Raw genomic sequence first — 17,560 nt, forward strand, 5'->3', positions numbered from 1 at the left:
GGCAGTGCCTATCCTCTGCATTCCTGAGAATCCTATGATTTCTCTCATACCAACTGTTAGCATGCCATGCAATCACTGTCTCTTTTTCCCTCCCTAACAATTTGAGCTCCTTGCAGTTGGAATTATATCATCTTTATTTCTTTCTGAGCATCTTGAACAGTGGTCTATCAAAGAATAGGTGTTTAATAACTACTTGTTCAATGAATCAGTGAATTTGTTTCCTTATTTAAATATTTGTTGCCAGCCAATACAACATGGCAGGCTCTGTGCAGGGGGCTGGTGTGGATGCAAAGGTGTATAGGGCACATTCCCACTCGCGGTTGGGACAGTTTAAGGCCTGCTGGGGAGACAGACACACAGCTGTATGAGAGGGTAGAGAAAAAGACGATGAGGAGAGAAGGGGAGGTGGGAGAAGAGTATGAGCTGAACACAAGGCAAGCAGCTATGACATTTTATATAGCTCTGTGCATTTTGGTCTCCTGTAAGCCCAGCGAGATAAAAAGGTATTCCCATTTTACAGATGAAGAAATTGAGGCCAAGGCTGGTTAAAGAGCTTAAAGGTCTAAATTTACCTAGGCAGTCAATGGCAGAGTCAGGCAGGCTTCCAGCCCAGCCCCTTGGACAGTTTGCTGCTTTACATTCTGCCAATTACTGGTAGATATGTTTTGTAAAATTAGAGGTGAGAATTTTAGAAGGTTGGATGTAACTGGGGTCCCAAGTATTGAAAACACTAATGGAATTATTTTAGGTTTATACACTTGTTTTTTTCTGATACCCTAGGAGTTTATGTAATGAATTTTCATGGTGCTATAAATACTTAATGAAACTATGTGATCCATTAGTTAAATGAAATGTTGCTGAGTATGCCATGTTGCTGTCAAATAAATTCCTTTAATGTTGCTAAAACCTGGTTCTGGCTTTTGTTAGCTTTGAGTTTGATTACAGAAACACATTGTATTCCCTCCCTCTTTGCCTTGCCGAAGATTAACTGATGTCTGAATAGCAAGAGTGCTGCCTTCTGGAACATAGCATTTTATTTTTCCAAAAATACTTTCACATAAACCTATGTGATTATTCTATTATTGTTCCATTTTACAGATGAGTAAACTGATAAAAAAGATTAGTTTGTTTAATTCAAGATTTTACCTTAGAAAAGTTAGACCATCAGATACTGTGTAGCAAGATCCCACTTATTTATCTTTCGATTTAGTTAATAAAAAGAAAATATGCCTTGTTCATAAACAACTTAAATGGATTTTGGCCACATTGTTTGGACCCTATTTAAAAGTGGTACTACTAGTATTATGCTCTCAGTGTTAGTTTTATGATCTCAGCATACAGTAAGAGATGTGGAATATTCTCTTTCAGAATTTCATAGAGACACTGCTTATGTTGACATTTGTGATACCACAGTGTCAATTTCATGAAAACTGATGGACAGTTTTCTTTCTCCACTTCTGGTCCAAAGGGAAAAAAAGTTCTATAGACTTTGTGAAATTGTAACTGATCTTTTCTCTCTTTGCTTTGGCTTCTAGGAATCTCATAGCCAAACATATAGCCTATCTTCTACAGCCGTATCAATGTTTTTGATGTCTTATTCTTGCTTCTGCCTTCATCTTCATTTCTAATTTTTTGTGTCTCTTTGCTCCAACTTTCTTGTTTATTTAGTTTATCCTATTATAGAAAATGGCTTTTATAAGGCTTTCTGTAAGTTGCCTAAAATTCTGTTTTTTTTCATAACGTGGGGTAAATATAACTAACAATGCCACATCGTGAAGATGAGCTGTTAGGCTAAGATATGTCTCCCATATTTGTGATTCGTTTTCTCCCCTTTCTTGTTACAGTTATGGCAAGAGAGCTTTGATTGGATCCATACCAAGGCTGTAAATCTATCAGTTTTGTGAGCTTCAAAGTTTTAAAGCTAGGAATATGTCCTATCAATGTGTTATTTTTCTTGAAAGTTTTGGTAAAGTAGATGATGATTGTACATCTGCTGCAATGATGGTGGTCCTCTATTAGCAGAAAGATACAGCATCTCTCAATATTCTGCCAAAAGTTTCTATAGCACTTGTACCTTTCACACCGACAGCAGCTTTATAGAACTGCTGCCATTGGGTTCCTGCAAAGCCTTACATTTTCCTGTTGTCTTGACCCTAAAAAAATCAAATATGCAGCATGGGGGAATTTTAGGCCTTTTCCAAATTGCCATGGTCAGATCAGATAGGCTTTGACATAAAAAAATAAAAATAAAAAAAAGATTGACAGGTTAATGACATAGTCCCAGGAATGGAGAGGGAGATAATCTACAAAAGGCCTACTTAGGCTGAGTAATTAAAGGAACCTGCAGTGGTCCAGGGGGCAGGAAGATGTAAAGTCTGAGTGGGCATAGAATACAGTCTAGAGAGGAAGTTTAGAGCTCAGGAAGAAAGGACCCTGTTCCATGCAAATTTGGTCCATAGACTTCTGCCAAGTTTGGCAGTCTGGGGAGTTACAGGGGTGGAGGTGGAATCAGAACTGGCAGCCATAAAATAATTTTAAACTCAGCTAGCCTTGGGAATTAGAAAGTATGCCATCTAGGAAGCTGGAATGGGTTTGAACTTAGGAGAAAAATGAGGCCAGAATGGACTTAGTTACATATTTCTTTGTGTTAAGAGTTTGAGCTAGGCTTTTTTCTCCCTTTTCTTAATTTGGAAATAATCTCACAATTACAGGAAGAAGTATAAGCATAAGAATAAGCAAAAAACACCCAATGCCCTTTACTTAGTATCACCCATTGCTGATATTTTATCTTACTTGATTTATCATTTATGTGTTTTCTCTCTGTGTATGTACGTATATACATATATATATATTCACACATATATGCATACACATACATGTATACATGTATATGTGTTTTTTCTGAATCATCTGAATATAAGGTGCACATATCTTGGCCCTTTACTCCTGAATATTTAGTGTGTTTCCTAAAAAGAGCTATATTATTTTATATAATCACAGGAAAGTTTTCAAGTTAAATAAATTTACCATTAATGCAATATGTTTACCTAACTTACCATTCATATTCAAGTTTATCAATTGGCTCAATAATTTTGGGGGGCTAACATTTCTTTTCTCTCCATTACAATATCCTGTATAGATATGGCATTTAATTGTTATTTCGGCTTAATTTCTTTTAATCTAAAATATTTCCATAGCTTCTCTTCGTCTTTTATTACATTTTCAGTGAATACAGCTCTCCCCTTCCGATTTCTTAAATGCCTAATCTGATTAGATTCCTGGCCAGAACACTACACAGTACTGCATAGTGATGTTATGTTCTGCTCAGGGTATCGCATGCTATCCATCTGCCCCGTTTGTTGATGTTAATTTTGTTAACAACGTTTTGTCCAATTTCTCCACTGTATAATTACAAAGTTTCCCTTGGAACTGATAAACAATAAGTGCGAAGACAGTTTAAGACCTGCAAATATTCTGCTTCTTATCAAAAATTTTTCCCGGACTTTGCATCTGTTGATGATTCTTGCCTGACCAGTCTTTACTCTGATGGCTGCAAAATGTTGATTTTATAACTCCAGCACTCCCTTGGTGTTTACCAGTCAGCACCTGTTCTGCTATAAGCAAGACAGCCTTCCATTCTTACCCCATTTGTTTGTCTGTCTGTCATCTGTATAGATTTGTGGATTTCTATTTTTTCAATGGTTTATTATTTATTACCATCCTTAATTATATCGGTGTTTAAATCATTCCTAATTAGGCTGGTGAGAACTCTTCATGATGGCTTCTGTATCCTTTATAAAATTCTCTCATCATTTTTTGTTTGTTTTGAGCACTTAATTTCTGGAATAACAAGATATTTCAGGCTCATTTTGTACCTGCCATGCGCCAGCTCTGAAATAATTCATTTCCCCCAAGAAACCTTGGTTTCTTTTGCTGAAAAATGATAACAGAAACCAAAATCTAAGTATTAGTGATCTCATTGTTGCTAGAGTATCTTTGCTCCTAGGCCCTCTTAATGGACAGAGATAGGAAATAGTTGCATATCAACACATATATACATTCATACCTATATATTTATATACAGATGCATGCATATTTTATAAATCCTGAGTTTACTTTGAAACCTACAATTTTCAATCTATCGCTTTAGCATTCTTTCCTGCTTTCCTTTCCCTATTTTAGCATCTCTTGTCCCATAGGAGAAGCTTGGCTCCCAACAATATCTGCATTTACTCCTTTGCTCCATTCTATGGAACATCGAAAATAGTTTCAGAATTGCTTTGCTCATAACACTACAGAAAACAAGCCTGCTAAAAAGACTTCAGAATTTGTTTGCTGCTGCTCTTGCTTCAACTCTACCCAAGACTGGGAGTGTGCCATCCAATTCTGTGTTTATAAGTTATTTGATAAAGTTTTTTCTCTTCCACCTGTTTAGCAAGTGTGCTTATGATGTCCATTTAACATAAAATTGAATTGATTTGCTTCAGTCTGCTTTTAGTTCTACGATCCCCCTTACCATCCCTATTAATTTAATTTTCTTCAGATATGTAGAACATTAATATGCTTCCAAATGTGGAAATTATGCAAAAAGCTGTATTCTGAGGAGTATCACCCTCTGCCATAACCCTTTTACCCTGGCACCCAGTCACATCACCATCCAGTTCTCCCTATGAAAAACAACTTCCATGTCATCTGGTTTGTTTATCCTGTGTATCTTTTTGTAAAGATAAAAGGTAGCATGCTATAGATTGAGCTAGGCTTTTTATTGCCTAAATCTCATTTATCTTCCAAATCTCACATACTTGGTGGTGGTGTTCCCATTTTACTGATGAGGAAACTGAGGCTTCTTGTCTGTACCGTTATAAACCTTTGGGCCTTGTTGATAAATGTCCTGTTTTCTGTGCTTTATACCTTGGATGAAGCTAAGTAAGACATCGAATCATAAAACATGCCAATAGTAACATACAGTTTTAATGCATGCCGTTACTGCCACACAAACTCAAAGTCTTGGTTTTGGGAAAACTACATTTTCATCTGTCTTTTAGCACTACATTATGTTTTTAAACTGGAATTTGCAGTGGCGTTAGTGTTATCACACAAGGCTCATATCAGGTTGGGAGGGGTTTTGTTTTCCTAATTCTGGTGAAATTCACATGACATAAAATTAGCCATTTTAAAGTGGTGTTTATTATAGTCATGATGTTGTGCAACCCTCACTTCTGTCTGGTTCCAAAATATTTTCATCACTCCAAAGAAGACCCCATACCCATTAAGCAGTTCCTCAACCTTATGCCCCTCCCCTGGCCTCTGGCAACCACTGATCTGCATTCCGTCTCCAGGGATTTGTCTATTTAGGATATTTCATATAAGTGAAATCATACAGTATGCAACATATTTTGTCTAACTTACTTGCCTTGCTGTTTTCAGGGTTCGTCCACATTGCAGTGTGTATCAGTACTACATTTCCTTTATACAATTGAGTAATATTCCATTGTACCAATATTTTGTTTTTCCATTCACCCACTAATGGAAATCTGGGAGGGCTTTGAGTGAAGTTGGAGAGACGAGTATCTTGTAACTTGCCCTGTGCTGTGCTATTTACTAGCTATGTGGCTTTGGACAAGCGCCTAAGCTGGCTTGTGCCTCAGTTTCCTCGTTTGTTTCATGTAGATAATTATATTGGATTCTTAAAATAGTTGAATGAATTGTATCAAATAATACCAGAAAAGCTCATAGCATAGTACTTGGCAAATAATGGGCCCTCAATAAATAATAGCTGTTTTATTGTAGGATTATATGAGAAAAGGGGGAAAGAAAGAACACAAATGTGTGTTATAGTATGTGTTTAGTGTGTGTTTGTTCTGTTGTAGCTGCTGAAACCTTCATGCTTTGTTTAAAAAAAAAAAGGCATATCTGTTTTCTCTGCTTTGTGGTTTAGTGTTTTTGGCCCCCACCCCATCACTAAACATGAAATTTTACATTTTAGAAGCAGTTCACTAGACAGAATGTCTGTAGTGGAATGTTACATAATTCACATTTAGATTTGAAGAGCTCATTATAAAAAACCTGACACACTTCAGGAATATTAAATTACTGCAGATTGTGTGGAGCAAAGAAATATTATTGAAGCATTTCAAAATTCCAGGCAAGACTGAATTTAACTGATAGGGTTTCACAGCCTTTACTGGGGAAAATGATTTGAGTTGTCACATGGTTTCTGGCCCTGGAGGACTTTAATCTCCTTAATTACAAAGAAGCGAATTTCCTAAATAATTTGGAGTTACTTCACAGCATTTGCTCAACCTCTGCCTTTTGGAAAATTAAAGGGGATGCCAGGGTCCACACTGTGGTACATTCTCACAGTACTGTAGCTTCCTTATTTAAGTTTGTATTCAGAATGATGGTGGTTTCCTTTCATTATTGATGGAGGGATGTACTTCAGAAATTCACAAGTAATGCTTGTAACACTTGAACATAATCATATTTTGTTGAGCAAACGTCTTTGAAGATAGAAATAAGGAGAGGTGCTATATTGTGATTTATAAGGTTGAAGAAGAGAAAATGGCCCAAATCCAATCCAGTTTTATACAACTGATTTTTAAAAATTCTTGAAAATGTGTAAAATCCATATATTTCAGCTACTTTCTGAATTTATAGATTGGGCACCTACTGTGTCCAAGACCAACATGATACCATTTCCTACAATTCATCCTGAGACAGCAAAATTAACTTGTATCAATTTCCTCCTTTGTAAAGGGGAGATAATACAGACTTTCGGTCACATACCGGCCATGTGGCCTTGAGCAAGTGGCACAGGAATTTATGTGCCTAATATTTATTAAATGCTTACCAGAAGGCATGCCAGACACTCTTCCAATCACATTACATGTGTGATCATACTTAATTGCCACAACAGCTCCCCCAGTGGGCACTATTATCCCCATTGTACAGATGAAGAAACTGAGGCAAAGACCAGGTTGAGTAACTTCCTCAAATCATGTGGCTTGTAAGTGGCTGAAACTGAAGTTGTCCAAAAATCAAATCATAAAATAAGTTGGGAAAGAGTCTATTTTGCTACAGAGATCAGAACATCTTTCTGCCTGTGATGTCTCTTTGAACTGAACCTTGAGGATTCAATAGAATGTCCAGGCAGACTTGAGACAAGAGATTCCATAGAAAGATAGCAGCACAAGGAAAAACTGGGAAGATGGGGAAGTGCATCACCTCCCTGCTAGAGTCGTGCCTCCTTTTACTGGTTTGGTTGTTGATTTCACCCCTCCTTGCTTTTACACATGCTGATCTTTCTGCCTGAGACAACCATTCATTCATTCATTCATTCATTCTACATACAATTATTGAGAAGCTGGTGGTCCTTTCCCTTATCGTCCTTTTGACAGAAACATAGTTTTCAACATCTCACAGAGTAGGGCTTATTCTCTTTGAAGCTTTATTGACCCTTCCAAGCAAAGATGAATACTTGCATCTTTCCGCCCCAGTGTGCGTGGTATTTATACCTGTTTTAGTTTTGCTCACATATGTGTGTTGCCGTCCCTTACATGACTGATACCTCTGTTAGACTGAGCTTCTTTGAGGACAGGAAACAACCCTTGACTATGTACTCTTGGCCAGCATGGTTACATGGTAAATGTCTGTTAACATGAATGAGCTAGTATTTGTATCTGGCCCATAGCAGATTCTTACTAAATATTTGCTGCAATGAAATGGTAAATATTATTAATAAATTTTATTATGTTTATACATGACCAAATTTTGTGACTCTGCCATCTCCCATTGAACGTTGTCTTAGAGACGAGGGTCTGGAAAGGGTGTGGGGGCTGGTGACAAGGTATAGATAGATGGTATAAAAGTGACAGGATAAATTCTCATTTTCTGTGTACAGTTTCATGGACCCTGTTTTACAGAGATAACTTTCTGTTTTTCTTAGTTGTAGCCTTAGATTCACTAGATCAAGTACTTTCATTTGGGCCATTTCCTTTTTAAAAAATAGGTAGCTTATATATAAATAAAACAAAACAGATATCTTTGGATTAAGGTGGGAATTTCCTCATATTGAAGCTTTACTATAATTTTATGTGGCTTTTATATTAGACTTTCTGGTTAAGATTAACTAGATTATCATGATTAAGAGGTTTGGGTCATTATTCTTTTTGAACTGAAACTGGCATTCGAGGTCAGTCGTTTTCTATTAAACCGTTCTAGATCTGTGGGATGAACTAAGAATTGGCTGCACAATTCGAAGATCCATTTCTAATAGCTTTTTCTTAATATTTTTCAAAAGTGGAAATTGGTGAAATGTTTACTTTTTAATAGAACTCTCAGATATAATTATCAGATAGTCACAAGAAAGGACTATTATCAAAGAGAATACTGTATATTTGTTTAATTTAAATGAGATCGAGTGAGACACTATATGTGAAGCAGTAGCTAAGGGCATAGTATATAGTAAATATTACCTGTAAGTGAAGTGGTTGTATTATCATTATTCTGTTCCTAGCACGGTGTCTGAGTTTAATAGCACCTGGTATTATTCAATGCACATTTATTAGAGAATGAATGAATGAAATCTGTGTCTGCCTGTTTCTTTTCTTTTTCTCTGCACATTAAATGCTTGTCTGCTCTTATAGCTGGAGGAAAAGCTGACATAAAAATTGGCTTGCTGGAATGTTTCTTGGCCCCATTTGTCACCTTATCCTTGGAGCCCATTTGTATGTCAACTCCATGCCCCCTCTGATGCCTGCCAGTGAGGGACAGACCACAGGTTACTTCCATATGATCTGCTTTTGCTGCCAAGGTGCTGATCAAGCTTGGCTGATGGATGGGTGCTCTCTTGTTGGAAATGTCTCCATGGGGCTGGTCAGGACATACCTTTGCTATATTTTCTGGTTGGGATCTAGTGCTTGAAAATAAGAAACATAGAAAACAGAGTTGGGTTTTGTCCCTCTTATAAATCTAGACTTTTAAAGATCTATTTTCAGTTACCTAGTTTGAGAAGCAGTTTTGCCGCTAAGCCTCTCATTCCCTTTGCTGTATAAACCCTATCAACGCCTTCATGAAACCATGGGAGCAGTTTTTGCATAAAGACCAAGATTTTGTTTGTATATGTTTGCCAATTCACTTTTTATAAATTTCTGTTTAACTTCATAACAGTGATGATTCTGAATGTTCTCTTGCCTTGATTTGCAGCACTCAAAAAGAGTGAATGAAATGTGCAGCTCGGAGTGTCATTTCTGAAGGGAGGAGTCTTTCTCTTGGAGAAGAGTCCTCAATGAGCCTGGCCGAGGCCCGGGATCTGTGTGAAGTGGACTAAGGATTAAGTAGGATGTCAACTGAGACAGAACTTCAAGTAGCTGTGAAAACCAGCGCCAAGAAAGACTCCAGAAAGAAAGGTAGGGCTGAATTTGACCTTTTTTTAATGGCTACTTTTCTGCACAGGAATGAGTTTTTAGATCTCTGGAATGATATAAAGAAATATCTTTATGATTGCATATATTTTTAAATAGTTATTTTGTGTGTTTTGTGTTAATAATATAATAATGTAATGGTTCATCATTATTCTCCAGATAAAATCCAAAACTTTTCTGCACAGGAATGAGTTTTTAAATCTCTGGAATGATATAAAGAAGTATCTTTATGATCGCATATATTTTTAAATAGTTATTTTGTGTGTTTCGTATTCATAATATAATAATGTAATGGCTCTTCATTATTCTCCAGATAAAATCCAAAACTTTTCTCATAATATACAAAGTTTTTCTGCATATGCCTTCTATCCATCCCTCCAGCAACATCTCTGCCTAACCACCCCCCTTCCCCATCCCTGTTTACCCTCCAGATATTCTGTAGTTCATCATTGCCTGTACCAGTGGTTGTCAAACTCCGGCTGGACCCGAATCACTGGGAGGGCTTGTTAAAGCCTTCATTTCTGAGTCTCATCTCAAAGTGTCAGATTCAGTAAGTCTAGGGTAGGACCCAAGACTCTGCATTTAAAACAGGTTCCCAGGTGATGCCAGTCTTGCTGGTTCAGAGACCCTACTTTAAGAACCACTGGACTCTTAATCCAGCCCGAAATCCTATTTTGTTGCTCTTCTTTTTTTTTTTTCTGAACTGACTCCTGCTTATTCACTAGGTTTGAGTTTAGGGGAGCCTCCTGGGGGAGCCTTTTCTTACTCCCAAAATTGATATAAATGTTTTTATTTGTTTTGTTTCATTAGCACTTGGTTAGTGTTTTGCTTTATTAAAAATGTCCTGCATAAACTCCTTTGGAGCTAGATGTTTTGTTCGCATTTTAAGTCTCAGCACTTAGAAAGTGCTTGGCAGAGAGGAGCCAGAGATATCTGGCAATGAAGATTTGCAGGCATAGTGTGATAATAAAGTAATTCTATCACTTTTCATGTTTTCTGGAGAATTTAGCCCCATGGCTTTAGGACCATGTTTTTCAGTAAGCTTCACCCCCTGCCAATTAAATATGAGCAACTTCTTTCTCTCTCTGTGTGTGTGTTTTCTCCCTGTAGTTTCTGCTGTCTCTCCCTTGTTTTCTCAGCTGCATGGGAGAGGATTGACAGAGCTCTCTTTCAGGTCTTGAAATCTGTCAATGTGGGCTTGCAAACTGGGATGCCCTTGACTTCTTTGTATAGGCAGTGATTTGTTTGAGACATCGTTGTGCCTGCCCAGTTATGTTTTGTGATGGCATTTGTCTGACACTCTATATGAAGTAAGGGACATAACTGTAATACATATGCAGCTCTTTGACAGCCAGAAGCCCAGGAAGGACTATAAATTTTGCTTTTGATGTTTATTTGAAACACAAATACTTTGGAGGCAGTCTATTTTGTTCCCTAAAAATTAATGTAAACCTTGTTTTCTATGCATCATGGTCTAAGAATAATAGAAAGAAAGTAAGTGGGTGAAAGAACATGTCTTGGGAGACTGCTGTGTGGAAAAAAAAAAAGAGGTTGCAGAGCCCAGTATGTACTAGAATTCAAATGCTTTTTCACTGGAAACTGACAAGTTATATTTTTGCCTTAAATTTAACCTTTCCACTAAACCTGCACTCTTGAATGCTTAATGCATTAAAAATGTTATCTTAGTGCATATTTTTTCATTCTTAATTTTAACATGCAAAACCAGAAGCATTCTGCAGAGAGGATTCAGGTTTTCAGGACATTGGCTCAGTTGGGGATTTGGGTTGAGAGCATGAAGGTGACCCTTTTAGAACCTCCTCATCTTCATGTCCTAAAAAAACTCTGAAATCAACATAATACATATGTGAGGAGTGTCCTCCATGGACTGGCTAATACCATGGGATTTGGGTAGGCAGAGCTGGATTCAAATTCTGGCTTTACCACTTTCTCACAATGTGACCTTTGAAAGTATTTAACCTGATCCTCATTTTCCTCTCTTATAAAATGGGTATATAATATTACAGACTTCAAAGGCTCACTATGAAGATTAATGAAAATAAGGCAAATAAAATACTTATTACTTGGCATGTATTAAATGCTCAACAAAGGTTAGCTGTGATCTTCTTCCTCTTTTTCCTCCCTTTTCCTTTTCTCCTTCTCTTCCCCTCCCTTCCCTGTCATCTTTCTCCATTTCCCTCCTCTCCACTCTTTTCTCTTTTTCTCTTCCTTCACCATTCATCTTGTCTTAATTAGCTTGAGCTGCCACAAGAAAATACCATAGACTTGACAGCTTAAACAACAGAAACATGTTTCCCACAGATCTGGAGGCTAGAAAGTCTAAGATCAAAGTGCCAGCCAATTTGGTTCCTGGTGAGGGCTCTCTTCCTGGCTCGTAGATGGTCATCTTCTCACCATGTCCTCACGTGGTAGAGGAAGACCAAACTCTTTCCTTCTCTTCTTTCCCATCACAAGAGCCCCACACTCACAATGGTGTCTAACCATAATTACCTTCCAAAGGCCCCATTTCCAAACACCATGCCACTGGGGTTCAGGGCTTTAACATATAGATTTTGGTGAAACACAGATATGCATATCACACCACATCTCCTTCTTTTCCTCCTTCCCCATCCCCCATCCTCTTCATCTGTATCATCATCATCATCACCATCGCATAGATATTTTTGCTTATTCTGTTTTATATCCAAGGGGCTCTTGAAAAGTATATAGCTAATTTGTCCCAGAACAATATTTTGCAATTGTTTATAATTGTGCAACAGTGATAAACAATTATTATTCTCTATACATTTGTCTGGGCCAAGGCACATGTATATTAAAATGAGAGAGAAGGGCTGGGCGTAGTGGCTCACGCCTGTAATCCCTGCACTTTTGGAGGCTGAGGCAGGCAGAACACTTGAAGTCAGGAGTTCGAGATCAGCCTGGCCAACACAGTGAAACCTCGTCTCTACTAAAAATACAAAAATTAGTCGGGCATGGTGGCACGCACCTGTAATCCCAGCTACTCGGGAGGCTGAGGCAGGAGAATCGCTTGAACCTGGGAGGCAGAGGTTACGGTGAGCCAAGATGGCTTCACTGCCCTCCAGCCTGGGTGACCGAGTGAGACTCCGTCTCAAATAAATAAATAAATAAATAAATAAATAAATAAATAAAAGAGAGAGAGAGAAAACGTGCTGGTAACAGCATTAATTCATTTCATGTTCTTCAGTTTTGATGATGTAATAGTATTTCATTAAACAAATTTGCTAACTTGGACAAAATTAATACAACTTTAAAAGGAATAAACAGTTTATTTACTGATATTGAATTTTGAATATAACCATGTCGTTATGCTCTTTTATTACTAATACTTTCTCCAACTATGCTTGGATTTTCTATGGAGACAGCATATAACCTGCAAATAAGTTTCTCATCCATCTTTAAGTACTTACTTCTTTTTCTCTCTAATTGGCTGGATCTGTCATTATAATATTTAGTGATAATAAATGTCCTTTTCTTGTTCCTGATTACTTCTAGCTTACATTTAAGTTATGTTTAAGTTTTTACTAAAGATAGTTTTCTGGCTGGGCATGGTGGCTCACGCCTATAGTCTCAGCTCTTTGGGAGGCTAAGGTGGGTGGATCGCTTGAACTTATGAGTTTGAGACCAGCCTGGGCAACATGGTGAAACCCCGTCTTTACAAAAAAAAATGCAAAGAATGGCCAGGCATGGCGGCGCATGCCAGTAGTCCCAGCTACTCAGGAGGCTGAGTTGGGAGGATGGCTTGAGCCCATGAATTGGAGCTTGCAGTGTGCCAAAATCACACCACTGCACTCCAGCCTGTGCAATAGAGCCAGACCTTGTCACAAAACAAAACAAAACAAAACAAAACATACCTTGTTAGTTCCCCTTTATGTATTATTTTCTAGGAAGTGTTTTTAAATTCTAAATTTGCATGTTGAATTTTATCATAGGCTTTTTCTGTATTTATTTCAATGATTATACGTATTTTTCCTCTTATAATTTATACTGTGGCGGATTTAACTGATAGATTTTTAAATATTCATTTCTGGGGTAAATCTTACTTGGTTGTAATGCTATTATTTTCCACACCCTGGTGGGTTTGATTTGTTAGGTTAAGGAATGTTTTTTGTATCTATATTTATCAGCAAGATTTGTTAGGTTAAGGAATGGTTTTTATATCTATATTAATCAGCAAGATTGGTGTATAACTTCTTTTCTTGGACAAACCTTGTGTCTGGTATTAGTTAATGTTATATTCTCATACAATGATTTTTATCAGTTAATGTTATATCCTCATATAATGATTTTTGGTAGGAATGAAATGCTGAATAATATTTAGGACTATTTCTGGAAAATATTAACTTTCTTTACAGTTATTTAACTTTTTAAAAGCTATATATGCTTATTGCTGAAATTAGAAAGGACAAAGTAACCATGCATAATTCCGTAAAACAAAAATAACTACTATTAACAACTGAAGTTACATCCTTAAACTGGCCTTCCAGGATAATATGTAGTTGACATCATACTCTTCATACAATTTCATGTCCTATTTTGTTATTTGACATTAGTATGTTTCCTATATTATTACCTGATATTACAAAATAGAAGTGTTTTTTTTCCCCTCTTATTAAGATTTAGGTAACTCCTGGGGCAGATATTTTAACTCCTGAAAAAAGAATACCTGACAATTTGGGTCATCTATTGTGGCAAAGAGTGGCATAAAGGCCCTTTAGAGTTCCTCACAAATCTATCACCCTAGTTCTTTAACCCAGGCTGTTGAAAGCAAGCCAGACGGTTTCAAATACAAGTCACACAGGGGCATATTTCATCACAAAATGAGTTTCTAGGCAGGCGATTTATGAAATGTAACTAGAGTATTCACAATTCAAATAAGGGATGTAAGTAGTGAAAAATAAAGTTGTTTTTTTCATTTTATTTTTATTGGATTGTGTCACTGCACATACAGCTTGTCAAATGGTGCCCATTCCAGAAGTGGAATTTGATGGAAGACCTGAGGAAAAGAATGTATATTTTCAGGTTCGTTACCTGCCATCAAAGGAGGACAATCAGTTGACACTATTCTTGTTATTTGTAATCTCCGTATTAGGGCACTCAGTGGAAGATCATGGTAGAGGAACGTGTCCCATGATGAACAGATAGATATTTCTGGGGGCAGTGCCTGGAGTCTTCCAGTCAGTGCCATCTGGCAGCAGCTTAGTGTAGTGGAAAGAGCACTGACTTTGGAGCACAGCAGACCTGGTTTTTAGTTCTAACTCTTCTCTTTATATGCTGTGTAACCAGAGACAGGTTAATTAGCCTCCTTGAGCCTGGTTTCACTTATCTTTAAAGGGAGGGGTTTGTGTGTTTTTATGTGTGTGTGAATATTTCCACTTGTCATTAGAAAGGTGAGGGGGCTGGGTGCGGTGCTCATGCCTGTAATCCCAGCACTTTAGGAGGCTGAGGTGGGCAGATCACCTGAGGTCAGGTGTTCGAGACCAACCTGGCCAACATGCTGAAACCCTGTCTCTACTAAAAATACAAAAATACAAAAATAGGGTGTGGTGGCACTCGCCTGTAATCCCAGCTACTTGGGAGGCTGAGGCAGGAGGATCACTTGAACCTGGGAGGCAGAGGTTGCAGTGAGCTGAGATCATGCCATTGCACTCCAGCCTGGGCAAAAAGAGCAAAACTCAAAACTCAAAAAGAAAAAAAGAAAGAAAGAAAGGTGAGGGAGATACTGTGAGTAAAGAGCTAGCTTGGGGTCTGCAATGTAGTCTGGCTTAGTCAGTGTGTTAGTGCTCTGTCCTCTTCTTTCTGAAATCACAGTTCACCATCACCTCCTTATTTTCTAGAAACACCTGGAAATAGTGAAACTTTTTTACTTCCCTTATATTTCATATTAGTGCTATACCCAGGGATCATCAATTAACCACAATGACAGTGACAAAAAGCTGCCTTCATATTTTCTCCCAGGAGAATTTTGGCTCCAAGAATCAAGGCTTTAATGGGATTCAGGAGAAGTCGGTGATCACAGGGCAGATGCCTCAGGTTTGAAGTCACATCAAACCGAGTGTGAACCTTCTGTAACTCGCAGCTGTGCTAACTTTTGGAGGTTTCTTGAAAAATTCTAGTCAGTTTGGGTTAAAGAATGGTTTCAGTAATGTCACACTCAGGGTCATGACTGCTCAACTGGTCATTAGCCCTGGGAAGTAACTTCCGCTAACATTGGCTTACCTCATAGGAGCTTATAAATTGCCATCATATTGATTATCTCATTAGGTCATCAGGATCCTGAGAGAATGATCTTTTAAGAAAACAATCCTTTTATCAGGCTTATTTATCATTGCTTCTATATGCTGCTCTTGTCCTGCAGAGGAGGCAGCCTGGGGTCAATCAAGATACTGGGTATTTGGGTTCATACTTTAAGCCCCCCACTCTCTCATGGTCTAACTTCAGACAAGTCACCTCTGCTTTTTGAGCTTCACTTTTCTCAGCCACCAAATGGATGTAGAGATAATATTTGCTTGCCCAATTTTGAAATGTAGGACGGGGCATCATTAATTAATTAGTTCTTTTGTCCACAAACATTTATCCAGCTCCAGCATGAGCCCAGCCTGTGCTTGGTCTTCTGCAGAACAGAGAAATGCCTTAGAAGGAGATTCTGACTCTAGTCATCCACGCTGTAGTTAAAGAACTGTGAGCTGGGAGGGTGGGGCAGGGGAGGGGGCCTTCTGATATTTATGTCTCGTCTTTCCCTGAAAAAATATTGTGTTTTTACTTTGCTGCTTTTATTCATTCCCAACCTATTACTGTTCATAAAATGCATAAGGTTTACTTTGACTCCAAGTTTATTTTTATTAATTAAAATATTCCATGTTTATCATAATGAGGATGATTCTCATTAAAACTCTTTTCATTGCCTTCCTGACTGAAAGCAAGTACATTTTTATTTTAATAAACATAAGTAACACAATACTCTGAAAGTCTGTATACATTAAAACGTGAATAACCTCTCTGGAATATACAACTTCTCTGGAAGTTGACATATATAAAAGGTTATAAGAAGTTAATGTTTGGTGGCAGGCCACAGCCTGGTTGTCACAGATGAGGTCTCAAGAGGAAAATGATTTGCCAGTGGTCACTCCCCTGGTCAATGGCAGAGCCAGGGTTGCAACCCAGGAATGGCTCCCTGGCTGGAGCTCCTTCCACTCAGTAGATCCCAAACAACTTATGTTCTTAGGATTCACCTCATTAACATCTCAGGGTGTTTGCTTCCTCTTCCTTACAATGAAGACTTCTGAAAAGAGCCCATGTTTTAGAATTAGATAAACTGAAGTTGGAGTCAAGGCTCAGCACATTTTCTACTTGCCTATCTTGGGCTGGCTACCTATCTTGCTGGGCCTCAACTTCTTCATCTGTAAAATGGAAATAATAGTAGTTCGTATCTTAGAGTGTTGCAGTGAGGATTTCATGAGTTCACAAGTATAAAAAACCTAGCATTGAAACTCTATACCTAGAATCAAGATTAAGAAATATTCCTTTCCCCTGTGGCCCCCAACTCCCACCATGTCTGAGAGGCAGCACATCTCTAGTGGTATAGGAAATATAGAGAGGTAGAAGGTACCCTTTTCTCTAGAGGAATATGGGGTAGTTGATAAGAAAAAGACACTTGTCCCTCTTCAAATGGATACTTGCTCCAAGAATAACTGAGGGAATGAATAGGAAGTACAAAGGAAAATGGACCATGTTGTCAAGCTACAAAGATTTACTAATACCCATCATGTATGCTTCCTGCATATGAGCCATTTTAGATAAATTGTCCCTAATGAGCCTAACTCTTACGTCATCCCATTGAATACATAAGAAAATAATGTTTGCAGAGGTCAAGAGACTTGCCCCAGATCATGGGGCTTGTCTGTCTGAGTTGCCATACACTAGGTCTTAGCAGTGCTGAAGTCTGTACTCTCTTCCCTGAATGTATTCTGTGGGTTTGCCCTGTGGCTTGATGCTGGAGAGTTGGAGAATGTGAAAAAAATTATAGGGGCTATACTCTTCTGGGGAGACGGGAGCATAGAAACTGATTAGCTACATCATGTGAATTTATGGTGCTGTTCTGT

General features: G+C 38.0%; 1 protein-coding gene across 14 annotated transcripts in view; it reads left to right on the top strand.

The window, feature by feature from the left end:
- DAB1 (DAB adaptor protein 1) overlaps positions 1-17,560 on the top strand; it is a 1,250,022-nt gene that overhangs the window by 942,834 nt on the left and 289,628 nt on the right. For all 14 annotated transcript variants that reach the window (XM_063801487.1, XM_054667233.2, XM_063801480.1 and 11 more), the window contains one exon: positions 9,205-9,407. In XM_063801487.1, coding sequence (XP_063657557.1) covers positions 9,341-9,407 — 67 coding nt within the window. In that variant the 5' untranslated portion in view covers positions 9,205-9,340. The remainder of the gene's footprint in view (positions 1-9,204; positions 9,408-17,560) is intronic.

Source organism: Pan troglodytes, chromosome 1 (genome assembly GCF_028858775.2).
Source record: "Pan troglodytes isolate AG18354 chromosome 1, NHGRI_mPanTro3-v2.0_pri, whole genome shotgun sequence".
Lineage (NCBI taxonomy): Eukaryota > Metazoa > Chordata > Mammalia > Primates > Hominidae > Pan > Pan troglodytes.